The 27,448-nt window shown below is 37.8% G+C and overlaps 2 protein-coding genes and 2 long non-coding RNA genes across 17 annotated transcripts in view; 1 reads left to right on the plus strand and 3 right to left on the minus strand.

The window, feature by feature from the left end:
• Positions 1-354, minus strand: part of slc2a9l2 (solute carrier family 2 member 9, like 2) — a 29,717-nt gene extending 29,363 nt beyond the window's left edge. For 2 of the 3 annotated variants that reach the window (XR_015506992.1, XM_087280979.1), the window contains exon 1: positions 103-330. The gene's annotated coding sequence lies outside the window, so the exon portion shown is untranslated. Of the gene's footprint in view, positions 1-102 lie in introns of all 3 variants that reach the window. The other variant, XM_087280980.1, reaches the window with a different exon arrangement.
• The window catches only part of LOC141377644 (uncharacterized), a 5,727-nt gene extending 4,131 nt beyond the window's left edge, over positions 1-1,596 (plus strand). Inside the window, exon 4 of the long non-coding RNA XR_015507010.1 lies at positions 1-1,596. This exon is cut by the window's left edge and continues 923 nt beyond it. This is a non-coding gene — a long non-coding RNA (uncharacterized LOC141377644).
• wdr1 (WD repeat domain 1) lies at positions 1,020-26,074 on the minus strand. Of its 2 annotated transcripts, none has more exons than XM_087280313.1 (15): positions 25,928-26,074; positions 23,918-24,039; positions 23,119-23,209; positions 22,545-22,692; positions 22,210-22,390; positions 21,155-21,232; positions 20,941-21,021; positions 20,473-20,706; positions 20,157-20,249; positions 19,889-20,040; positions 19,249-19,336; positions 18,929-19,039; positions 18,299-18,472; positions 1,749-1,893; positions 1,020-1,583 (listed from the first exon to the last, which is right to left on the minus strand). In XM_087280313.1, exons 1-15 carry the CDS (start codon positions 25,941-25,943, stop codon positions 1,477-1,479), a joined length of 1,821 nt encoding a protein of 606 aa, XP_087136439.1. In that variant the 5' UTR covers positions 25,944-26,074; the 3' UTR covers positions 1,020-1,476.
• LOC147833809 (uncharacterized) lies at positions 3,118-17,466 on the minus strand. Of its 11 annotated transcripts, none has more exons than XR_015506996.1 (13): positions 17,353-17,466; positions 16,915-17,082; positions 15,651-15,818; positions 15,287-15,348; positions 14,923-15,001; positions 14,550-14,624; positions 14,142-14,219; positions 13,751-13,834; positions 13,387-13,437; positions 10,277-10,328; positions 9,990-10,067; positions 8,702-8,786; positions 3,118-3,187 (listed from the first exon to the last, which is right to left on the minus strand). It is a non-coding gene; the product is annotated as an uncharacterized LOC147833809 (long non-coding RNA). The 11 variants fall into 11 exon arrangements; XR_015506997.1 differs by lacking the exon at positions 3,118-3,187 and adding an exon at positions 10,454-10,544 and having other exon boundaries at positions 7,620-8,786; positions 16,915-17,078; XR_015506998.1 differs by lacking the exon at positions 3,118-3,187 and adding an exon at positions 10,454-10,544 and having other exon boundaries at positions 7,620-8,786.
• Positions 26,075-27,448: the final 1,374 nt, after the last annotated feature.

Raw genomic sequence — 27,448 nt, forward strand, 5'->3', positions numbered from 1 at the left:
GCGCCCTCTGTCGATCAGTGATAAGTAAATTAAAGAGTAAATAACAGCTTTTGTACAATCTATAACAGTCACTAGTCTAATAAACATCTAATAACGTCTTACCTCTTCCAGTCCTCATGGTGGCCATCTTTGTTCAGTTGCTGCTGGTAAACATGTCCAACAGTCAGTTTTTCGGATCTCTATTGACACTTGATGTGGGTACTGTTAGAGCGCTGTTAATTACAATCAAGTTATTAATCATATCGACTCGTATTATTCAGTCAGTTTAAGCAAACGACAATGAGGTGTTTACCGCGCCCGCCACATTCTCGCGCTCTTTTTTCCCGCTTTTTCAGCTGCAGGTGAACGCGCGTCATGCTTACGTCAATACACACAGTATTATAGTAAAGATAAATCTATTAATAATACTAATAAATTAATAATACTCTACTGCTGTAGAAGTAACAAGGGTTTATCTAGCAGATTCTGCTATTTCTGTTTTAAAATAAACTTGACCCAGATAAAATAAATCTGACCCAAACAACTGCTTGTTTTTGTTTTAAAGAGATAGTTTTAAAAAACATGAAACTTCTGTCATCATTTACAGACCCTTCACTTAATCTAAACTGGTTTAATAAAAAAAAAAAACACTTTGAAGAATGCTGAAAAACAAATCGCTATTGATTTCAGTCATAGGCTATATTGTTTTTCCTATAATGGAGGTTTCCAACTCTTCAGAATATCTGCTTCCGTGTCTACATCAGCAGAGTGACGAAACTCAAGGACTTCACACCAACTGAGGAGAAGATTCAACATTTTTTAGGACAAATTATTCCTAAAACATTTAATTTAAATACAGCTGTTCTCCAGAAAACACGATTAAAAAGTAAATCCTACTCTCTAGAAAACTGCGGCTGAGTAAATCATGTTGAGGTGCTGTTCAAGAAACAAGAAACGACACGCGAGGAAGACGATGTTTCCCTTCAAAGTGTTTTCAGTGAGGAGCGCTCGTCTGTGTAAATCAGCAGCAGGAGCACGAGTGCATAAAAAGTGTTTTATTCTCATTATTAATATAATCATCAATCACATCCACCCAATGAAACATTAACCAGAGACATCCAATCAACAATACAGTAAATGAACATGATAGGGGTAGAAGAGAGCCCAATACTGCCAGACGAACGCCTGCAACTCTGTCTCACACACACACACACACACACACGCACACACAGCACACACACACTCACACACACATTATTGCTCCCTGTGGCCTCAGGAACGCTGAGCTCTGCTTCTGGAATGTCACGCGTGTGTCGTCTGGATGTGTGCGTGTATATGTATATGTATATGTATATGTATGTGTGCGTGTGTGTGTGTGTGTGTGTGTGTGTGTGTGTGTGTGTGTGTGTGTGTGTGTGATTGTTGCGCTTGTTTTCCTGCGAGAGCGTCTGAGCTGTTGAGGAGGAGAGTGGAACATCAGACAGGAGGAGGAGATTCTCAGATTTTCAGAGTCCACTGTTTAATGCAGGCGTCGTGAGATGTGGTGACGAGTGTGTTGGGGTTCAGCCAGGCCAGACCGCTGACGTGATGCAGCCGGTGACAATCTGCACACACACACAAACAAATGAACAATGAATACACACTCACACACAAATAAACAAACACACACAAATAGAACAACAAACACACACAAAAATCAAACACACAAAGAAATTCACACAAAAAAAACACACAAATCAAACACACAAACACACACACACACTGCTCACCCGGCAGCTTGATCCTCTTCTCAGTGTCGCTGGCTGTCCACACGTACACCATCATGTCCATCCCGCTGGTGGCGAAGTGCTCATTATCTGGAGACCAGGACAGACACACCACCTTCGCATGATGCCCGTAGAACTCACTCTTCTCCTGAAACACACACACACACACACACACACACACACACACACACACACACACACACACACACACACACACACACACACACACACATACTTGTTTTTGTGCATTGTGGGGGTCACCTGTCACGGTGGTTACGTAATGGGGACCGCCCTTTCTGATGATGTTAGAGACATAAAAAAAATAGTTTGCCACACAAAAACACAAACTATTTCATAAAATCACTTCAGATTTTGGATATTCCGCAAATTTTTTTTTAGACCTGACACAGTGGTCACTTGTGGGGACATTTCAGGTTTTGTGTAGAAGTGGGGTCCGCCACATACACAACCGATTTTTAGACAAAGTGGGGACCAATTCTACACACACTTTACTGGTTTTGAGACAAAGTAAGGACCAGTTCCAGATACACATTACCAGTATTGAGTCAAAGTAAGGACCAGATCTACACACACATTACTGGTATTGAGTCAAAGTAAGGACCAGATCTACACACACATTACCGGTATTGAGTCAAAGTAAGGACCAGATCTACACACATATTACTGGTATTGAGTCAAAGTAAGGACCAGGTCTACACACACATTACTGGTATTGAGTCAAAGTAAGGACCAGGTCTACACACACATTACCGGTATTGAGTCAAAGTAAGGACCAGGTCTACACACACATTACCGGTATTGAGTCAAAGTAAGGACCAGGTCTACACACACATTACCGGTATTGAGTCAAAGTAAGGACCAGGTCTACACACACATTACCGTTTTTTAGTCAAAGTAAGGACCAGTTCTACACACACATTACCGGTTTTTAGGCAACGTGGGGATCAGATCAGCACCCTTACTAATATTAAATTTTAAACCTCAATCAAGTAATTTGACAGTAAACTGCTTTAGAATTTTCATTTGAAGAGCAGGTCAGTTTATAAAAAATGTAATTTGAATACAGAAGGAACCTCAAGATCCAATCAGGAAATGGTCCAGAATAGATTTAATAAATGTTATATTTATTATAAATAATTTCCACAAAACCTTTAAACACAAAAAAACAGTAAACACAAAATCCATGAAACTCTCTTGCATGTCTAAAAGCAGTTCTCATTGGGTATAACAAGCTTCCACATAACTCTTCCATGTCTGTATACACATTTAGTTAAGTGCAATAGCAAACAATATTAAACGGTTAGTTCACCCCAAAATGAAGATTCTGTTATTAATTCCTCTCCTTCATATTGTTTCAATCCCTTGCTGTCTATGGAGGATGAGGAGTTCTTGCACTTCATCTAAGTTATCTTCCTTTGAGTCTGAAGATGAATGAAGGTCTCAGGGGATTAGAGTGAGATGAGGGCAAGTAATTAATAATATAATGTACATTTTTGAGTAAACTCTTAAAACCCACCAGTATGTTCTATTTCTGTTTCTGTCGTATTTTAACTATTGAAAAAAAAAACATTAAAAATATATTTATAAAGAACTGAACCCCACAAATGCACAGAGACCTTTATCATATAACCAAGCAACCAAAACTCCAAATAGACATCATTTGTTAAGCATTAACTCTACATTAATAGTAAGCAGTTTATAAACACAGCTAGATGCTCTATTGTTGACTTATATGCATGTGTTATGTGCTAAATTTTTGTGTTTTCATACTTTGTTTATAATTTATTTTTCATTACTAAATGAAGTATTGCATTATTTACAAACTGTCTAAGAATAATTGGTGTTTTTTAGGATCATTAAGAATGAGTAAATAAATGATTAAAAAACTATATAAATTAACATTTATACATTTACTATTCAGGCATATAATGAGGGCTAAAAAAAAAAAAAAGAAAAGAAAATCCAATCGGTTCACTCTAAGCAGAATTTATATTTTTTCGGTTCTGTTCTTGCGTTCCTTAATAGACAAAATATTCAGAAAACAGTTTTCTAGAAAAAAAAAAAAAAAAAAAACTTTATTTAATTACAAAGTATTGCAGGGCTCTAGAGTGCTTTGTTTTTTTAATGGTGCAACTAAAAAATCTATACGAGGGGTAAGATTAAATGAATTTTCAATAAGTATCATTATTATAAGACATATTTATAATATGAACTTGCTTTTGGTTATTGATTGACACGCTGTTTAAAGGCGCTACACACAGCCCCACTCCTTGGTATCGAGCGCAGGCCCGGCGCTACATTTAGATGTTGTATAATATGAAATAGCAATTAAATTATAAAAATTGTTATGAAATAGTTTTTCAGTTATGTAGCCTAATAAAAATATTTAGTACACTGCACAGTGCAATTATCATTTAAATTTATTATATCCATTATTATTAATATTAGTAAAATTGACAAAACACAGAACTCTTTTGAACGTTTGCTTTCATTTTGACATGCTAAAGCGCACTTTTACAGTTTTGTAAAGAAACATCCCATTATGCAGCAGCAGACAAGTTAGGACACTTAAAAATGCCTTTTGCGTTCAAAGATGAACGGCCTGTGACGTCAAGTTTACATTGTTATAAATTAAATAGATATAGCTTAGTGTGTAAGTGAATTTGCTGCAGATCCACCTCTCACATGTGCTGCAGGTAGGGTAAATGATAATCTTTTTAAAAAATTTACTTTAGGCTATACTGCTATTTGCTCATGCAAAATTAAACACCAGAAAATATATTGTAGGCCTATATTAAGAGCTAAATTACAGTTAGCATCATAATTAGTTCAATTATGTGCTGTAGGCTATTGATTGACCAACACCCCCTGTATACAGTTTACACACTGCAGGTCTACAGTTCTGATGTGTATTTTGAATTACTTGTTTTAAATGACAGTAAGACATGCTATATTTAGTTTTTATTGTAAAATATACATTATAATCCAGTACAAAGTAAAATAATATTTATTAATGGCCTATTGGCAGCGTATAGCCGTTAAGCTTATAGTCTAAGCATGTCATTTTATTATTATTAACATAAATTACAAACCTGCATCCTTATGATTTTATTTCGTTTCTGTATATTTTTATCAAACGAAAAATGCAATGAGTTATACTTTGGTTTTAATTTTATTAGAAATTTAATAGCCGTTTAGGCAACACTACTTCTACATGTCATTGGCTCTGATTGCGTTTTTTACAGATAACCTATATACAAAGATTTTTATTAAACAAATGCACTACCACAAGATATTTTTGTAGGTGTAAAAATCTAAAAAGTATCATTATCATATTCTTGCCTTATTCATCTTTAATATAAATATTAAATTTAACACATTCATTGATTAAACTAGGGATGCTAACGATTACTCGATTGATTTATTGTCGGCAACCCTTTAAAACCGATAGACCTTATCGATGACCGATTAAGCATGGGCATTTAATAAGTTATGCTTTGCTCTTTGAGATGCGTCCACGATTTCACACATTACATAATCAAGTGTGCGCAGTTTAGGCTACGTTACCCTTTTTTAGACAGTCGTGCACTCTCTTGACTTTGCATATTGGTTATGCACATATTGGTCATACCTATTATGCTCAGATCTCGTTTATCCGCTGGTGCTGCCATTAATCCGCTGGTCAAGTAATCAAAAAGTAGGCTACATGACGTTTAATTATGGGCAGGTTATTAAGACCAAACATTGGTTGTGCAAACTTTATTACGTTCTCTAAAATTTTAAAGTGTTTTAAGCTACATTATCTTTTTATAGACTGGCATAGGCCTAAATACGCATCACGGCCAGACATTTATAGTTTATATAAAAACGAGCGTCACCGTCGCATTTGTTCACATGCTTTAAATCAGTGGTTCTCAAACTGTGGTACGTGTACCACTAGTGGTACGCGGGCTTCCTTCTAGTGGTACGCGGAGGAATGAAATATGTCATGTACATGCTACATATATTTTAAAATTTATCAAAAATGATGTATATAATATGCCATATATGACACATAGCCTATATTTCTGAGGTAATCTGCCACGTTTTTTTTTTTATCTGAGCAGAGTTGTAGCCGCTTTACTGGGCCTACTACGCTACTGTATTTCAATACTGCTCATTTTTGGTGGTACTTGGAGAGACAATTTTTTTCTGAGGTGGTACTTGATGAAAAAAGTTTGAGAACCACTGCTTTAAATTAATGCTTTTTGTCTCCCAAATTCATATAATAAAGAGAATGATAAAATAACATTATTAACCGTTTAACTGTAAACATTTCTGTTCAGAACGATTAAAGTTGATTTTTTTTTCGGTTTTCGTTTCTGTTGCTGAAAATGTCATTTGATTCCGTTTTTGTTTCCGTTCCTTGAACCGGTTTGGAGCCCTGCATATAATACGTTTTTCTGCATGTTAAATAATGCTTTATTAACTCAACTTCATGCAGTTTTGTGATCTAATCTAAAGTGAGGAATATTGATGCTTTATAAATCCCTTATAAATGACAATTAAAGGCTCAGAATCATTCATTTATTCATTTATTTTCATTTTGGTTTTCTCTTTATTAATCCGGGGTCGCAACAGCGGATTGAACCACCAACTTATCCAGCACGTTTTTATGCAGCAGATGCCCCTCCAGCTGAAACCCATCCCTGGGACACATCCTTACACATACACACTCATTCACGCTCATTTACTACGGACTATTTTAGGCTACCCAATTCACCTGTACCGCATGTAGGAGCACCTGGAGGAAACCCACACTAACACAGGGAGAACATGCAAACTTTACACAGAAATGCCAACTGACCCAGCCAGGGCTCGAACCAGCGACCTTCTTGCTGTGAGGTGACAGCACTACCTACTGTGCCACTGCGTTGCCAGGCTCAGTATCAAATAAACAATAAGTATTTGCAATCGTACCTAAACAAATACAATTACTGTAAATTTTAAACATTGCTGAATAACAGGAGTGTCGAAATACAACATCATTTGATAAAACAACAATATAATAATTTAACAATACATTACGTGTAAAGCAATTTTATATTTAGACAAGATTGCAATGATTTAATTTTCATTTGATACAGTTTCATTTGAGCATCTTGTAATAAGTAGAAATTAATAGTCATTTTTTCCTGTATATAATGTAACTGAGCCTTATATTGTCATTTATAATGGATTTATAAAGCATGAATAGCCCTCGCTTTAGATTAGATCACAAAACTGCATGAAGTTGAGTTCATAAAGCATTTATTAACATACTAAACAACTTATTATATGCCTGAATAATAAGAATTATCAATGTTATTTTGAATAGTTTATTAATCATTTACTTGCACATTCTGAATTATCTAAAAAAAAAAAACACCAACTACTTTTAAATATCTGGTTTGTTAATGATGTACTTTTCATTACTAAATTAAGTATTGCATTATTTACCAAGTATGAAAACAATCATTAAGCACATTATAATTGTGCTTATAAGTCAATAATATTTGTAATTTATATTTATAAATATAATTTATATACTGCTTACTAATGTCTATTAATGTAGCGTTAATGCTTAACAAACGTTCAACTATTTACTAATGTTTCATAAATGATTCATTGTGTGCCGTTATTATAGTGTTACCCAACATTTATATATCTTAATAATCAGGCATATAGTAATGGTTACTCTGTCTGATAATAAATGCTTTATGAACTAAACTTCATGCAGTTTTGTGAGCTAATGTAAAGTGAGGACTATTGATGCTTTATAAATCCCTTATAAATGACAATTAAAATCTCAGCTATATTCTAAACAGAAAAAAGAAATAAATTAAAAGGGGGAGTGATTGGCGCGGTAGGTAGTGCTGTCGCCTCACAGCAAGAAGGTCGCTGGGTCACTGGTCTGAACCTCGGCTCAGTTGGCATTTCTGTGAGAAGTTTGCATGTTCTCCCTGCATTCGTGTGGGTTTCCTCCGGGTGCAAAGGCACAGTCCAAAGACATGCTACAGGTGAATTGGGAAGGCTAAATTGTCCGTAGTGTATGAGTGTGACAGGCCCATATGACAGGCTGGCCGGAAGGTGTAAAAAAGTCGTTATCATATGGACAAGTCTAAAACTGAAGGCCTTGTTCCAAAAAGAGCCGACCCCGCAATCATACGGGACTAAGGCCAAAGAAGATATATATATATTTTTTTTTTTTTCATTAATTTCAAGATACACAAATGAAATTATCTAATGAAAAATAAATCTTTGCAATCTTATCAAAATATAAAATTACTGTACAGTGCAAACATCACAGAAACACTGAAATGAATATTGCCATATTGTTAATTGTGTTGTTTTGAAATGATGTTGTATTTTTATTTTGTAATGTTTAGACTTTACAGAATTTTTTTTAATAAGATTGCAAAGATTTATTGTTCATTAGATACTGAGCCTTAAATTGACATTTATAAGGGATTTATCAACTATAAACAGTCCTTAGGTCACAAAACTGCATGAAGTTGTGTTATTATAGCATTTACTAACACACATGGTTACAATTACTATATGCCTGAATATAACATGTATAAATGCTCATTTGAATAGTTTATTAATCATTTAATAACTCATTCTGAATTATCTTAAGAACCACCAACTACTCTTATATACAAATAGTTTGTAAATAATGCAATACATAATGTAGTAATGAAAAATGAATCAGTAACAAAGCACGAAAATACAATTAAGTCAAGTCAAGAATACAGCGTTTGAAGCTGTATTTATAAACTGCTTCCTAAAGTCTATTAATGTAGAGTTAGTGCTAAACTAATGATGTATAGTGTATACTTACTATAAAAGTGTTATTCAGATTTTTTATCTAAAGAGTCGAGATTCAGTTTTTAATATAAAAATCCAAAGCTGACCAATCTCTGGTTTTTAGAGCCAATGGTTCAGCTTTCACCACAGCATGTACTTCCTGTTTGCTCCAGGATCTTCTCTTTATGGGACCTATGGGTGGTTAAAATATAAAAAAGAAGTTTTAGTTGCATAAATGTTCAGTCATTTTTACAACATGTGCTGTTATGTTAGTTTAATATTGTGATAGAAATTGCTAGAAAAATATGTCTTGCCTATTATTAAAAATACTTAAGATGGAGATGGATTAAAAAATACTTCCTATTAACTTCAAATCTGGTTTATGGGGTTACACTTTATTCCATAGTCCAGTTTAGACATTCTTCTAACTATGCGTAACTCTGCAACTACGTTAATTATCTCACCGTAAAGTATTATGTATTAGAGTATTTCAATAAGACTAACGCTCATCTGATTATCAGTAGAGTATTAGCAGACTGTTAGCTCAAGTTTAGCTCAAAACACTACACTGTAACAGATATCTGTTCATTACCAGTTCCTGTATTTTGTGATTTACAAGTGTTTTTTTTTTTTTTTTGTGGTGGTGAATTGCATTATGGGATGTTGATCTCTGCTCTGTGCACTTTTGATGTTGAAAATTCAACTCTACAGTTTAACAAAGTGACTTTTACTGACATTTTAGTAGTTTGAAATAATATAATGTATAAGAAATAATATATAGAGATAAATAAGTCTTTAGAATAACAGAAAATGTACCGGCAATTTATTACAAGGTTTCTGTAGCATAATATACAACAACAACCCAAACAAAAAGTCACTTTTTTTTACTTTTTAAGATTAAAAGTTGTTGGAAGAAAGATCAAGATCCCATAATGCAATTCAAAAGCAGAAACAAACAGATTTCATAAAAACAAATTATGAAAAACTGCTAATTTAATTATTATTACTTATTTTTATTAATTTTAGAGTGTAGAGTATTAGCTGACAGTTAAGGTTACCTCAATAAAACTGACTCTCATTGGTCTCAGTAAATAGTACAGTACAGCAGACTGTTAGGTTACGCTCAAAATTAGTACAATATGAATATAGTAGTAGTAGTAAAGTAAATTATTAAAATAAAGTGTAACCAGATATGCAATTAGTATATTTTTCCAAAGTATTTAGCAATATTGTTTAACTAACATGAAATGAGACATCAAGTGCCACTGTACTGAAATCATCATAGAAGTAATGTGCTTCTGTCCTGTTTTACCCTACATGTTATGTAAATGAGCTTGTGCATTTGGACTTGTACAATAACACAAGTCAGTCACAAATTAACTTAAATGATCATACCTCTCTTTTTTGTGAATGCTGGGTCTGCTTCACTATCTTCACAGACACTGTACCATGGTGATGATACTTGAGGGGACTCTGAAAGTAAAAATCAAGTCTGAGAGTTGACTTCTTTGCATAAAGCTTACCAAAATATTTATTTGATTTTGTGTTGTTCTTTTTAATGGGTAAAAGCGTGTGATGGTAGCTTAAAAATAGTTTTCAAACACAGCACATACATATCATGATAAAAATAAACATTCTGAAAAAAGAAAAATTCTGATCAGAAAAATAAATAATATTTTTACCTTTTAGATTGGACTTCACCTTCTCCAAAATCAAGATCCACTGTAACTTTCTCTGAATGTAAAAACCCACACAAAAATACATCATTTAAAACAATATGGTATATGTTTACAAATACAAATGTGTATATAACATCCAGAAAATCTGGCACTGTATTACATGTTTGTGTGTAAACCCACGATTTGATCAAGATTCCACCCTTTAAAATCTGCTGAGCGTCTGTTTTCAAGTCCCAGAAAAACTGAGTTGTGGGAACAGAGCAGTTCTCTTCTGCAGTCATACAATCATAACACACATACATATGAAGAGTTTGGTTGCAAAATGCGATAAACGGCATTTTTTGACATTTGGATTTTATTATTGGAAATCACTGTTCAGATGTACCTTAATCTATGTGTGAATTGCTGCCATTAATAACATTTAAGAATGCACATTTTAGGCCAAGTACAAAACGTATTTTTTTTCACAAAACGCAATATCCGTCAGACCAGTTTCTTTACAAAGTGCGATATAACAGTTAGAGAGCGTTCAGGATGCGGCGCGAGCTCAGCATGCCCTGGGAAGAGAGTCATCGCCGGTGAAGTGCTCAGAGTTTGCTCATTGATTTAGCGATAGAAGATGAAGTCTTCAACTTCACAAAAAAATAATAAAAAGGCCACAAAAGTGGACAAGAATAAGATACTTCTGCGTCAACAATACACAAATGCAGCAGGGAACGAGTCTCCGCTGATGTCAAGAGAAGGCCTAGGAGCGCCTTTTTTCCTACTCCCCATCACAAGATACCTGTCTGCAAGTGTCCCTTATAAGTTTATTTTTTAAATAATTTCTTAAATGTAGCTGAGTAGCCTATCTGAAGATTTATTTATGTGGTTGCACCTATTATTTAAAATTAATTCTTGTTGTTGTTGATTTATTACAAAGGAACTTAAAGGGCACAGGTTGTTATGGAGAAAACGGTTTAGCTTTTTCACAACCAAATAAATAAGCTATTATTATTATTACAGTGAAATAATTCATTAAATATGACATAGCGAGGCAAGTTTGTGTCACGGACTCAGCTCCGCCCGCTCTAATCATACAGGTTTGGTTTTCTGCAGCGGTGTGGAAGGAGCCGCCCCCCACTCTTTCTGTACCAAGCTAAAGGTCATTTATCTAACTAACTTAATCTTACTTATCAAACAAAACATTGATTCACTAGCTTTTGGTAATGGTATTAATGTAGTATAATATAGCCTAAGGTGGATGTAGCGTTTTGCAAAAAAAAAAAAAAAAAGTTATGCTATGTTATGTTGTGTACATTCTGGCCAAATCTAACTTAGAATCTTATTATTATTAATCAATCTTTGCATATATTATTCCATGTTTGACAATGTGGGTTGGATTAATATGTAGCATTTTGGCATGTTTTTTTTTATTTAATTATAGACATAAAATTAAATAAAAAATATCCTGGATTTGAAAATATTGTGTCCCTGGCCTTCACTGAGCTCAAGTTATAGTTTAATGTACAGAAATTGTGAATGAACTTGACTGTTGATGTCCTGAAAAATAATGTCAAAATTACCAACATTTTTTTAAATGGATATATCTCGTTCTGCAATGAAACTCTTTATATACAGTTGAAGTCAGAATTATTAGACAGCTTGTTTATTATTTCCCCAATTTCTGTTTAACGGAGAGAAGATTTTTTTCAACACATTTCTAAACATAATAGTTTTAATAACTATTTCTAATAATCATTTCTAATAATGTTTTATTAATGTGTTATTTTCTCTTTGCCATGACGACAGTAAATAATATTAGACTAGATATTCTTTAAGACACTTCTATACAGCTTAAAGTGAAATTTAAAGGCTTCACTAGGGTAATTAGGTTAACTAGGCAGGTTAGGGTAATTAGTCAAGTTATTGTATAACGATGGTTTGTTCTGTAGATTATCGAGAGAAAAAATATAGCTTATAGAGGCTAATAATTTTGTCCCTTAAACAGTGTTTAAAAAAATGTAAACTGTTTTTATTCTAGTCAAAATAAAACAAATAAGACTTTCTCCAGAAGAAAAAATATTATCAGACACACTGTGAAAATTTCCTTGCTCTGTTAAACATCGTTTAGGAAATATTTAAAAAAGAAGAGAAAAATTCCAAGGGGTCTAATAATTAATACTTCAACTGTGTATATATATATATATATGAAAGTATATACAGTTGAAGTCAGCCCACCTTTTTAAAACTTTTTTACAAATATTTCCCAAATGATGTGCAACAGAGCAGGGAATTTTTTCATAGTATGTCTGATGATATTTTTTTCTTCTGGAGAAAGTCTTATTTGTTTTATTTCAGCTAGAATAAAAGCAGTTTTAATTTTTTATGAACCATTTTAAGGTCAATATTATTATCCCTCCAATAACTTGCCTAGTTACCCTAATTAACTTAGTGAAGCCTTTAAATGTCACTTTAAGCTGTATAGAAGTGTCTTGAAAAATATCTAGTCAAATAATTTTCACTGTCATCATGGCAAAGAGAAAATAAATCAGTTATTAGAGATGAGTTATTAACACTGTTATGATTAGAAATGTGTTTAAAAAATCTGCTTTCCATTAAACAGAAATTTAGTACAAGAAATAAACAAGGGGGCTAAAAATTCTGACTTCAACTGTATATAATTAAAAATATATATTTTATATATAATTTTATAAATATTTTATAAAAAATTATTTTATATATTTTTATATATAATTTATAATTTTTATTTTGAAAAATATAATTTAGACAGTAGTACTCAAGGGTCCAGGGGTCTGTTCTTCGGACCTCGCTTAAATAATCTAAGATTATATTACAGATCCTGGATCTTTTAATCTTGATAACTCATCTTAGGCTAATTTGGTTCTTCAAAAAAGTTTGCGAATCAGATTAAACTGATCTGAAATGTGTTGTGACTGTGTGTTGTGACAGATCTATCGATCCTCAAAATCATTATCAGCAATACAACGATTGGCTGACGGCACAGCAGCATGATGACATCTGATTAATGGACAGTTATCAAAATTACATGAAATCCGTAGTAAACGGTTCGTTAAATCTGATATGCAATAACAGAGTTGTGAGTCACGTACTGGAGCAGAGCAGTTCTCTTCCCCTGTCATATGGTCATCCTTCAATAAAAGCTGAATATAAAAAAAATATATATTAGTTAGACAGCAGTACTCAAGGGTCGCGGTCCCCACTATGTCAGACCTTACTGTGTGTGTATTGAGGACTAAGTGTGTTTCACAGCTTCTCTAACATGCCTCTGGTCCCCACAATGTCAGTGCATATGTTCACCAATTAGGACACACACTCTGTTTCATTTCTATATTTCGATTAAGTTAAATAATTACAATTAAATACACCACTACTACAACAACAACTACTTTCACTACTACAACTAATAATATTAATAATAATAATAATTGTTATTATTATTAAATTTAAACACACCTCATCAGAGTTGTGGGTCTCCTACTGGAGCAGAGCAGTTCTCTTCCTCTGTCATATGGTCATCCTTCCATCCTTCAATAAAAGCTGAATAAAAAAAAATATATATATATATATTAGTTAGACAGTAGTACTCAAGGGTTCCGGTCCCCACTATGTCAGACCTTACTGTGTGTATTCAGGACTAAGTGTGTTTCACAGTTTCTCTAACATGCCTCTGGTCCCCACAATGTTACACTAGTGCATACATTCATACATTAGGACACACACTCTGTTTCATTTATATATTTTGATTAAGTTAAATAATTACAATTAAATGCACTACTACTACTACAACAACAACTACTACAACTACTACTACTAATAAAAATAATAACAACAACATTAAACACACCTCATCAGAGAGTTGTGGGTCACGTACTGGAGCAGAGCAGTTCTCTTCCTCTGTCATATGGTCATCCTTCAATCAAAGCTGAATAAAAAAAATAAAAATATATATATTAGTTAGACAGCAGTACTCAAGGGTCCCGGTCCCCACTATGTCAGACCTTACTGTGTGTGTATTCAGGACTAAGTGTGTTTTACAGCTTCTCTAACATGCCTCTGGTCCCCACAATGTCAGTGCATATGTTCACCAATTAGGACACACACTCTGTTTCATTTCTATATTTTGATTAAGTTAAATAATTACAATTAAATACACCACTACTACAACAACAACTACTACTACTACTACAACAACTAGAAATAATAATAATAATAATAACAACAACAACAACAACAACAATATTAATAAACACACCTCATCAGAGTTGTGGGTCTCGTACTGGAGCAGAGCTGTTCTCTCCTTCTGTCATACGGTCATACTTCAGCAAACCTGAATATAAAAATATATATATATTAGTTAGACAGCAGTACTCAAGGGTTCCGGTCCCCACTATGTCAGACCGTACTGTGTGTGTTTCACAGCTTCTCTAACATGCCTCTGGTCCCCACAATGTTACACTAGTGCATGGGTTCACCAATTAGGACACACACTCTGTTTCATTTCTAGATTTTGATTAAGTTAAATAATTATAATTAAATGCACTACTACTACAACAACAACAACTACTACTACTACTTCTACTACTAATAATAATAATAATTGTTATTATTATTAAATTTAAACACACCTCATCAGAGGGTTGTGGGTCTCCTACTGGAGCAGAGCAGTTCTCTTCTTCTCGTCATATGATCATACTTCAATGAAAGCTAAATATAAAAAACAAAAAATAATAATTAGACAGTAGTACTCAGGGCTCCTGGTCCCCACTATGTCAGACCGTACTGTGTGTGTATTGAGGACTAAGTGTGTTTCACAGCCTCTCTAACATGCCTCTGGTCCCCACAATGTTACACTAGTGCATATGTTCATAAATTAGGACACACACTAAGTTAAATAATTACAATTAAATGCACTACTACAGCAACAACATCTACTACTACTACTACTACTAATAATAATAATAATAATAATACTAATACTAATAAACATACCTCATCAGAGAGTTGTCGAAGCAGTTCTCTTCTGCAGTCATATGGGCATCCTTCAATGAAAGCTATTTAAAAACAGCTTTAACTATAAAACTATAAAGCTTTCATGACTATAAAGCTTTCATGACAGTCTTATGAACCCCCCTTTAAAGTAAAGCATTACCCAATTAATTAAACTTTTTTACCCATTAAGACAAGAAGAAGATATTAAGAGATTGATTTCATTATCTCTTATGGATGATGCAAACTCTATATTTTCTATAACTCTATAGATTAATATTTATATTAATCTATATTAACATTAAAAAACTCTTAGCTTTGCTGAATGTATTAAGGATTAATGTATTAAGTGATCAAAATGTCAAACCTTTCTCCAAGGCCAATCACATGCGCCATAGTCAAACGTTATTTCCTCTCCAAAGAAAATATCCCTGATTGCAAAACGGGACAAATGAGGTTTTCTCTGAACAACGATCTTATTGACAGTGCAGTTAGGGTGCAGATCGTCCTCATGATCGGCATCAATGCTGCAAAACTAAGAGAAAAGAGCAAGCAACATTTTAATTATGCCCTCTCATAGCAATAAAAAGCTAAACTATGGCATGAATACAAACAGAATGAATATAATATATACATGTACATTTGAATGGGGAAAACACTTAACCACCTGTTCTTGTTTTACCATATAAAGTCAAACATAAAGAGAGTACTTTTATTAATATCTCATCTATGCTTTGCTTCCACAAGCTCTATCATTTGTACTCAACCACAAAACTTCCTTTAATAAATGTGGACAACGCAAACTCTGACCTAAAAGTTTAATGTGTAGGGTTCAAAAACTACAAAAACCTCACATTAGCATCCTCTCTCTGTGTGTGAATTATAAATACAGTAAACCTTTTGAAGTGGATCGGAACCTTTCAACAATGTTGTTCTAATACTATTGAACACCTGTTCTTCTTTCTTAGGACAGTTTTAAAGAACTTTTTTTCCACTTCAATTGTTTACAGGTCACACTTTACAATCAGGTTTTATTAGTTAATGTACTTACTAACATGACCTAGTAATGAACAATGCATGTACAGCATTTATTAATCATAGTTTAACATTTACTAATGCATCATTCAAATCTAAATTCATGCTTGTACCAGTAATAATGCATTGCAATAATTAATGCATTGTGCGTGTTCAACTAGTAATGAACAACTTTATTTTCATTAACTAAAGTTAACAAACATGAACAAATACTGTAATAAAGTATTATTCATTGTTCATGTTAGTAAATGCATTAACCAGCATTAACTAATTTAACCTTATTGTAAAAGGCTACCAGTTGACAGCAAATAAATAAATAAAACACACACAGTGAACAATTATGTACTTTTATATATGTTTTACACTAAGTTGGAGTTTATTATAATTATTTATCTAAAATAAAACGTTTTTACACGTCATAGAACAATAAATTAAGTACATTTCTAGGACCAGATAGCCCCACATTTTAATTATAACCTCTATATTATTACATTAACGTAAAAATAGTATATAATAGTGTTATTTCAGGATTAACGTTAAATGTTTAAAGCAATTAACCATTTAAAAAGTACGATACAAGAACTATGAAAACATACCTTAGTAACCTTCTATATATTCGGTTTCCAGTGAATGGGTCTTGTCAGTGGAGCTGGTGATGTGTTTCTCCGCATCTTTTAATGGTTTTATCCTCCGTCGATCCATTTAGCCGCCCGGTGATTGGTGACTGTCTGACCGCGGCTCATGCACTCCACCCCGGCCTCTGACTCACGTAGCACCGGGCAGTTAGCACGTTAGCACATTAGCGCGAGTAACTTTTACTCGTGTAAACAAGTTAAATTACATACCGAACTGTATTTTGTGTCTTATCAGTGTTATATTAATACGTAATTTGAAACAACATCGATTAAAACACCCAGGAAATTCGTTAAAACATTTAATTAAATATACCTGATAACTGTCAAAATATGCAACATAAGTATTTGTCATATAACCTATTCTATTACATTATGATGGTGAAAAACATTCTAACTTACCCAAAAATTCGAATAATTTGATGATAGATCTTAATTAAGTTGATTAAAGTCGGATTCATTTATGAGATCTGCGCATGTGCAGTAGCCAGAGTGTGTAAGTGTGTGTCAGGGTGCAGTACCGCCATCCGACTACAGGACCGCTATAGAGCAGTGCGCCGACACACACTTACACACTCAATTCAGGTAAATGGTCAAGGTGGGGATCAGTGAAAAAAACTGCACTAGGCATATCAGCAACGCCCCCTGAGTCTTTTAAAGGCAAAACATAGTGGGGACCGGGCGATCGGTCCCCACTATGTTTTTGGTCCCCACTTTGTGAGTGTGCTATCATGCTGAGGTCCCCACCATGTAATAAAAACAAACACACACACACACACACACACACACACACACACAGCTCTTGATATCTGAAGGCATCAAAACAAACATGCCCATAACTCAAGACTCCACCCCTTTTTGCATAATCAATGCTATTGTAAGTGGACACGCCCATTCCTGCTGACTGGCTGCAGGGGAGTTGTGTGCTTCCCTTCTCTAACACACTTGACCCTATATATAGTGTGGTGTTTCTGTTTCTTTACTGAAAACAGTGCGAGCAGAACGTCCGTCTTCATTAATGAACGAATCTGCTGCTGAATCAATCATTTGAGCCTGTGATTGTTCATAAATACAGTTATTAGCTTCATTTCTAAATGCAGTTATGAATGAATGATTGACGGAATATACTTATAATATATATAACTCACTGAATGAATGTGGTATTGACACATCATGACAGGCCTAAACCAGCTGACATCTGTAGAATATTTCACATCCTTTCATAAATATTCAATTAACTACATCAGATAAGCTTAATTAAACAGTATTTGCCTTTAATGACCGTCAATGCGCGAGCGTGCAGAGCTGAAGGAATCGTCTGTAATGAATCATCTGCAGATTGACTCACCTTGTACGCATCGGCGACGGTGAACACCGTGACCACCTTCTTCTCATCCGTCACCGCCAGAAACGCTCCATCTTTAGAGTAAGACATGTCCGTCACGGGTCCCTGCACCTCCAGCGCCTTCCCATCATCCTTCAGTGTGTTTCCCTGAACAGAATACAGATGCACCTTCCCGTCCTGCACACACACACACACACACACACACACACACACACACACACACACACACACATCATCATCATCATCATCAGTCACTCTTACTGGCCACTCGGAGCTCCACTGATCATGCTGGTGAGGCTGTCAGAAATGATCTGAGAGATGGTGTTTATGAGCAGCGTTCACACTCATCCTGTGCAGGAAACACACTTGAACGTTTATTGATGTGTTTCACTTCATTTCTAATCTCCCCCACATGCACCTGAAGGAAATCCGATTTCATTTAACAAAAGGGAGTGTCATTATATTCGAGTAAGACGCCATGACTTTAATCTGGTTTGCTTGTTTTGCGCCCTCTTGTGGTCACAGCAGATAATACAGCTCTCTATCCTGCAGCATCAAGCATCACCTTCAGCATGTGAACATACATCAAAGCCATACTGACAGCCCTACACAGCCCAGTGATTGGACACTTACAGCTCCGCCCACAGCAACAGTCCCGCCTCCAGGATGAACAGCCACAGCTTCGGGCTCGTAGTCCAGAGAGTCCAGAGTGAAGAGCTTCTTCTTGTCCTTCAACAGAACCAGCTGAACACACACACACACACACACACACACACACAGACACAGACACAGACACACACATTATCCTGATCTCAAATGTGATGTTTTGAAGTGTGTTTAGTTAGTTGACATTCAAATATCTTCCTAAGTAGTTTATTTAAACTGCTTTTCCCACATTCTAAAGTGTATGGGTCGTGTGTGTGTGCATGTGTGTGTGTGTGGCTATTCTGTACCTGTCCGATACACACAGTGACGGCGAGTCCTCCTGGCCCCACACTCACACACTTCGGCTGCACGTCCATTTTGACCATATCAGACGCACTGAAAGACACACACACACACACACACACACACACACACACACACACACACACACACACACACACACACACACACACACACACACACACACACACACACACACACACACACACACACACACACACACACACACACACACACACACACACACACACACACACACACACACACACACACACACACGTCATGATCATACAAGGGTGCTCATCTGTATGCAGGTGTGTTTATGCGTGTATGTGTGTGTGTGTTGATACAGGTGTTTATACAGTTTAGTGTGTGTATATGCAGTGTGTGTGTGTGTGTGTATATACAGGAATGTGCGTGTCTGTGTGAGTGTGTTTGAGTGTTTGTATGTATATAGCTGTGTGTGTGTGTGTGTGTGTGTGTGTGTGTGTGTGTGTGTGTGTGTGTGTGTGTGTGTGTGTGAGAAAGTGGCTGTCTGTGTATGCAGGTTTGTGTGTGTCTGTGTGTGTGTGTGTGTGGGTGAGTGAATACAGCTATCTGTGTGTGTATCAATGTCCGTGCATGTGTGTGTGTGTGTGTGTGTGAGACCTGTACTCCTTCTTCTTCAGGTCAGTGTAGCGCACGGTGTCGTCCATACTGCAGGTCACCAGCCGCTCTGCGTCGTCCACCATCATCCTGGACACCAGATTGGAGTGTCCTTTACCCACGAACGCCTCGTTCTCCCCGCTCTCCGCATCCCAGTAATGTGCACACACGTTAAGGACAAACACACACACACCCACAAACACACACACACGTCTGTAAACCTCAGCAGTGTTGTTCTGAGTACTCATGATCAGTGTGTGCAGTAATGAAGGATATTGATGTGTCCATCATGACTGCCGGAGTAGATGCTCGTCCGTCCGTCCGCCTTGTGGACCGTCACACACTGGATGGACTTAGTGTGACCCTGAAAAACACACACACACACACACACACACACACACACGCACATAAATAAACATAAATAAAACTTGATGACAGTGTGTATATATAGGTGTGTGTGTGTGTGTGTGTGTGTGTGTGTGTGTCACACCTGTGTGACAGCACGTATGACTGCGTGTATGCATGTAGATGTGTGTGTGTGTGTGTGTGTGTGTGTGTGTGTGTGTGTGTGTGTGTGTGTGAGAGACCTTGATGGTGCGCAGCGGGCGGTTGGGGTTGTTTCTGTCCAGGTAGTTGATGTATCCGGACAGAGAGACGCTCAGCAGGTGTTTGTTGACCCACAGACAGCCCAGCTGCTGATCCAGAACATCCGAGCCCAGACTGAAGGTGGAGACGCTCGTCCCGCTGCCCACGTCCCACAGCTTCACCGTCCGGTCACCTGATGCGGAGATCAGCTGCGTACTGTCAGGACTCCAGCTCACCTGAGGAGGAGCGCGCACACCTTCATCATCATCATCATCATCATCATCATCATCATCATACTAGCTGTGTTGATAAGCGCAGGCGCAGCTGACCACAGCACAGTTTAGCAGCAGATTAATGATCAGATATAGAGCTTCTCCTGCTCAGTCGTACACTTCAGGCATATTCTAATGTGATGATCTGAACTGTGCTGATAAACAGAGCTGTGTGAACACGAGTAGAGTCACACTCACAGCGTAGATCCCTCCATCATGAGCCTTCTCTCCTCCCAGAGACGACAGCTTCTCTCCAGTCTTACCATCATACAGGAAGATCTGCGCACACACACACACACACACACACACATGCACAGTTTAAACCGTAATTACATAACACATAACACTACATTACCAAACCATTTAGACTGGATGAACACACACACACACAAAGAGAGAGACACACACTCACCTGTCCATCAGCCCCGGCAGAAGCGTAACGACTTCCATCAGGAGAGAAGCGCACACAGTTGACGAAGCGGCTGTGATCCTACACACACACACACGCACACACACACACACACACACTCCTCTGAGACTCATTACTGAGGATTCGTTATTGTTAAAAAACAATTACAGTAACAACCAAACAACTCCCAGCAGAAAATACAGATCAAAAACACTTTAAATGACTTAAATAGTACACACACACACACACACACACACACACACACACACACACACACACACACACACACACACACACACACACACACACACACACACACACACACACACACACACACACACACACACACACACACACACACACACACACACACACACACACACACACAATCAGTCTGGAACTAATTCTTCAGTCATAAGTGTTTAATGTTAGTTTGTCTCCGCCTCTGGGCGTGTCAGTGTAACTGCATGCATTAGTTTGAGCCGCCTCTGCTGTGAACAAACATCAGTGTTTATAGGCCAGGAATAAGACGTGCTCAGTCTTCTGTGCTGTCAGGTGTTTTACAGCAGTTTCTCTGGGTCAGACTGTTCAATATTCATCTGCATGCGCCGTTTATTCAGATTAAAGACTGCATGTGTGTGTGTGTGTGTTTCAGTCCATTCAGCATCTTTTAGGATGCTCCAGCTGGTAAACAACACTGAACTGCCATTAGTCGGTGCAGCAGGTGGAAATAAGCTCTAATTCACAACTAGAATACTTTAATGAGGTCGGATGAGAACACACACACGCAGACGCGCACACACACACACGCGCGCACTAACGAGAGCTGCTTTACTACAGTCTGCAGCTGTGATTCATGCATTACTGTATTTCTCTGTGTTTTGATGGCGTCTCAGCAGCATTGGCTCTGTTCATGGCATCACTTGTACTAAATGTTGAGTATATCATGTACAATCATAGCAGTTTCCTAAACGGGTGTATTTGTGCACATTATTACATGATGAACCCTTTGAAACAACTACACGTATTCACACACACACGCACACATGTCTGCTTACGGTCATGGTGCACTTGAACTTGAACGGCGGGCCCTCCAGGAAGGTGGTGCAGTTGTCGTCGCTGCCGGTCACCAGCCGATACGGACGCGTCTGCTTGATGTCCACACTGTTGATGATCTTACTGTGACCCACAATCTCCCCCACTGAAGAACCGGTGTCCCAGAGGAACACTGCACCAAACCTGCACACACACACACACACACACACACACACACACACACACACACAGTTAACACACTCTCACAAACACACTCCCTCTCATACACACGGGTGATGTCAGCACAAAGTCAGAGTCAGTGAGTCAGCAGAGGGCGTGTCCAGCAGCGGTCACTCACTTCTCTCGCCCCTCCCCCACCACCGCCAGCCTCTTGCTGTCTTCAGTCCAGGCGATGTCTTTGATCTTCCCGCCGAACGGCTGATACTCGTACTTCAGCAGGTGCTCCTTCTGTGTGGTGTCCCAGATACGCACCTTCCCTGACACGTCTGCGCACGCGCACGCACACACACACACACACACACACACACACACACACACACACACACACACACACACACACACACACACACACACACACACACACACACACACACACACACACACACACACACACACACACACACACACACACACACACACACACACACACACACACACACACACACACACACACACACACACACACACACACACACACACACACACACACACACGGTCAGGGATAAACACGGAGATAAACACACACACACACCCACACCCACAGATACACAATCGCATGCACACACACACACAGAGATAAACATACACACAGAGATAAACTTGCACACACTCGCACGCACACACTCTCGCACACTCGCACGCACACACACTCACTCACTCACATGCACTCGCACGCACTCACACTCACTCACCGCCCGATGCGATGTAGAAGCCACTGGGACAGTATTTGGCCACGATGACCTGATGGGGATGCTCGGTGTAGACGTCAGCGATCGCAGGGTTCTGCAGACACACACACACACAGACAAACACACACACACACACACACACACACACACACAGTAAACTACAATGGTAATAACCGCTGGACTGAAAGCAGCACACTGGACACATGGTAAAGTCATGCTGGAGTACAGAGTGTGTGTTCCTTCATGCTCTTAAAAATAACAACAGAAAGACACTGAAGAGCCCGTCGATCAGAACATTCAGCAACTGATCAAAGCCAGCAGAAACAGGCTGAACACTCGAGTCTCACAATACTGAAGCAGCTTTAATTAAACAGATTCACCATAGAGAAATGAACATCAGCTAAGAGTAATTATTGATTACTCAGTCTCCAATATTGATTGAGTTCGCAGTCTCTAATCAATATTCAGTCAGTATGTCAGCGTGTCAGAGAGTATCAGATTAACAGCTAAATGTTCATTAATAATTAACAGCCCATTCACTCTTCAATTCTTCAATCTTAATGTGAGGCTGTGATGAAAACAACATTATGTGCACTGTAGAACATTAAATAATCATTGACTGTATTTTCCCCACAATAATAACATCATGCATGGTCAATGTCATCAGATATCGTATTCTTGTATATCAGCATCGACGCGGAGTTTATTAACATTATTAACATATTAACATGATTATCTCCCGCACAGAGAGCGCAACAGAAGCAAGATTTCATCATTCGCATTTCCAAACAGAAAGTTTCACCTCGATGTTCCTGATGATCACACTCTTGCCGTTGGTGTACAGGAAGTTGTTTCCTTTCGGGTCTCCGCCCAGGACTTTGGCCACGCCCCTCTCCATATGAGGCAGGCTGGCGAACACTCGCTCTGCGGAGACACACACAACATCAGCTAACGATGAACTGCACAACACACACACACACACACACACACACACACACAAACTTTGTCTTGTGTGAGAAGAAAAACTGCAGACAGCCTGAATGAAAGTGCAACTCCACTTCCTGCCAGCAGGGGTGCTCATGGACACACTGGAAGAATATGAACACCAACATCTACTAGACACGAGTATATTTATCCAGCGTACAGCGGTCAATCAGGCTGACGACAGACGGAGCTCTGAACACCGGCAGGTCACGCGAGTTCATTCAGTCATTCTCCTTCAGCTTAATCCCTTTATTCATTAGGGGTCACCACAGCGGAATGAACCGCTAACTATTCCAGCATATTTTTTACACAGCGGATGTGACACGGGGAGAACATGCCAACTCCACACAGAAACACCAACTGACCCAGCCGAGACTCAAACCAGAGACCTTCTTGCTGTGAGGATACAGTGCAACACCACTGAGCCACCGTGCCGCATGGTTACGTGATCTCTCAAATAATTTTGGATCATTTTTATCTCCCCAAAATATGACAGAATTCAGCTTCAGGAATAAATCAGTTGTGCAAGAAATTAGCCGAGCTTACAGGAATATCTAACCAATCATTATAACAAGAAACCGTTGTTAAACTCGTATTAAATTAAAGTTTCTTTCTAATTAAAGTTTAAAATACATGTCTTTATGCTAGGCTGATTGAGAGTGGTATGCTGGAGGAGCATCTACCGGAAATGGAGGTATATTTTTATGTTAGATAGTCTTGGCACAGTAATTCCCTAAAGCAAATGTTTAATTAAGTTAATTAGTCATATCCTTTAGAGAATTACTGTGCTAAGATGACAAATTATCCAATGTGCCCAAGCAAGAGGAAAATTTATATTATTATTATTATTATAATTATTATTATTATTAGGGGTCTAAAATATTATTTCACTAGCAGCTGGTGCTGAACCCCTGTGTATGTGGTACAGTAGTGTGAAAATATAACTATAAATAAATCTGGAATATGAACAGGTCACTGCATGCAGGAGGCACTGAAGAACCTGAGGCGGAGGAAACACAAGATTACAGGTCTTTATCCAGCCCTAGACAATCATAGACATATAGAAACACTCTCAATGCTCTTTGTTATATAATAATAGCGCTTTACTGTTTTATTAATGAGAAAATCTGAATTATTATATTAATAATAATGTTCATTACATCCCGCCCCACAGCCAACATAACCGTCTCCACACCCTGCCCGCCCATTGGCCAATGAGAAACAAAGTCCCGCCCCTAATCACACGCCATAGGCTGATCCACTGTCAGACTGTTCCTGATGCTCAAACACGATCAGAGTCAGAGAAATCACACACACACACACACACACACAATCCTAATAATAACACTCAAACTAAAACACGACACGCTTTACTCCGCGGAAACACTCACTAAACATAATGAACTACAATCCCGCGATTCTGCAGGTCAATAACGGCGTTATCACGGGGTTTCCTGACCTGGAGGATCCCGGAAAAACATGGCAAATGGATTCACACACACACACACACACACACACACACACACACACACACACACACACACACACACACACACACACACACACACACACACAACAGGTAAATACAAGAGCTTTGCTGTGATCACTATGAAACGATCACGGTAACGATACTCTTTCTTACACACACACACACACACAAACATTCTTTGCGTTTGTGCATACAGATCACACACACACACACACACACACACACACACACACACATACATACACGAGCTTCGCTGTCATCACAATGAAACGAGTTCAGTAACGACACACACATTCTACATGTGTACAGATTTCCCTCACACACTGGTTGTGCACTCACTGAGCTCGTAGGACATGTCTGCGTGTTCTCCTCCGGTAAACGGCGGACTGAATGAATGAATAACTGCTGAACGGAGCTGAACTGGACCGGATCTGCGCTTCTGTCACCGGCTGATCGCTGCTCCCCGAACGCGGAAGTGGCGGCGGCGCGCGGACGGCTCGGCTTTGCCCATATATAGTAAAGAGCGTTCGGGCGCAATCAGACCTGCGCACACACGCCCGACCGGAAGTGACGACGCACGGCAGAACGCACAGGATGATGGAGTTTGTGATGAAGCTTTCAGTAACCGAGTGCTGAGTCCAGAGCTTGAGCATGTAAACACGTGACATCTATATTTAATAAACTAAATTTAAATATTAAATATTATTTAAATAATATAAATATTTAAATATTATATTTAACACATAAACGGACGATCAAGGGTGACAGACTAGCCTACACAACAATATAATACAGTATAAATATAGACAGGGGAATCCATCATAGGCAGCACTGTGGCCTCACAGCAAGAAGGTCTCTGGTTTGAGTCTCGGCTGGGTCAGTTGGTGTTTCTGTGTGGAGTTTGCATGTTCTCCCCGTGTTGGTGTGGGTTTCCTCCGGGTGCTCCGGTTTCTCTCAGTCCAAACACATGCGCTATAGGGGAACTGATCAACTACACTGCCCCTAGTGTGTGTGTGTGTGTGTGTGTGTGAATGAGTGTACTAGTACTGGGTTGCAGCTGGATATGTATGCTGGAATAGTTGGCGGTTCATTCCGCTGTGGTGACCCCTGATGAATAAAGGGACTAAGCTAAAGGAGAATGAATGAATGAATCAGCCATATTTGAATAATTCAATTGTACAGATATTTTTCACTATTAGAGGTGTTTAAGCCTTCTTATTTCCTGAAATTAAGGTCAAGGAATATTTTTGGATCACTTTGGGAGTACTTTTGGCCTGAAGTGTGTGAAACATCACCAGGATTAATAACAAAGCATTATCGAGTGTATCATAACCCAAAAACCATGCATTCATTCAAATCAACTGTTTTATTAAAGTAATTAAATAATCAACACCTGGTATCGTTATTTTACTAACGAGGGAAAGATTTGAAACATGAAAGCCCCGCCCCTAATTAATATTCTGTTTCAGTTGGAAATACATCAACATCATTGATTTTTACATTAGTTATCGCCTACGCTGTTGATGTCTATTGGAAGGACTGCGTCAATAGAGCCGCCATCTTGGTACAGGCTAGCTTCTTTAAAACAAATGCGGGAGCAAGGTGCAGTGGAGGACTGGCCATCCAGAGCCAGAGATATACACACACACACACACATATCTATGATCAGGAGTTTCCAGCTTATCAGTATGCAAATATTTAATTTAAATCACAAAAAAATATAATTCTACATCACTTTTCTACATGGATGCATGAGTGAGCGCGCGGGCATTGCTGATGAAGAGTGTGTTTGTGTGTGTGGAGATGTATTATCCTCCCTCCCTGTTAAATTTGGTCTAATCCATGTCCTGAAACATGCCC

Source organism: Danio rerio, chromosome 14, assembly GCF_052040795.2.
Source record: "Danio rerio strain M-AB ecotype USA chromosome 14, GRCz13ab, whole genome shotgun sequence".
In the NCBI taxonomy this organism is placed as follows: Eukaryota; Metazoa; Chordata; class Actinopteri; order Cypriniformes; family Danionidae; genus Danio; species Danio rerio.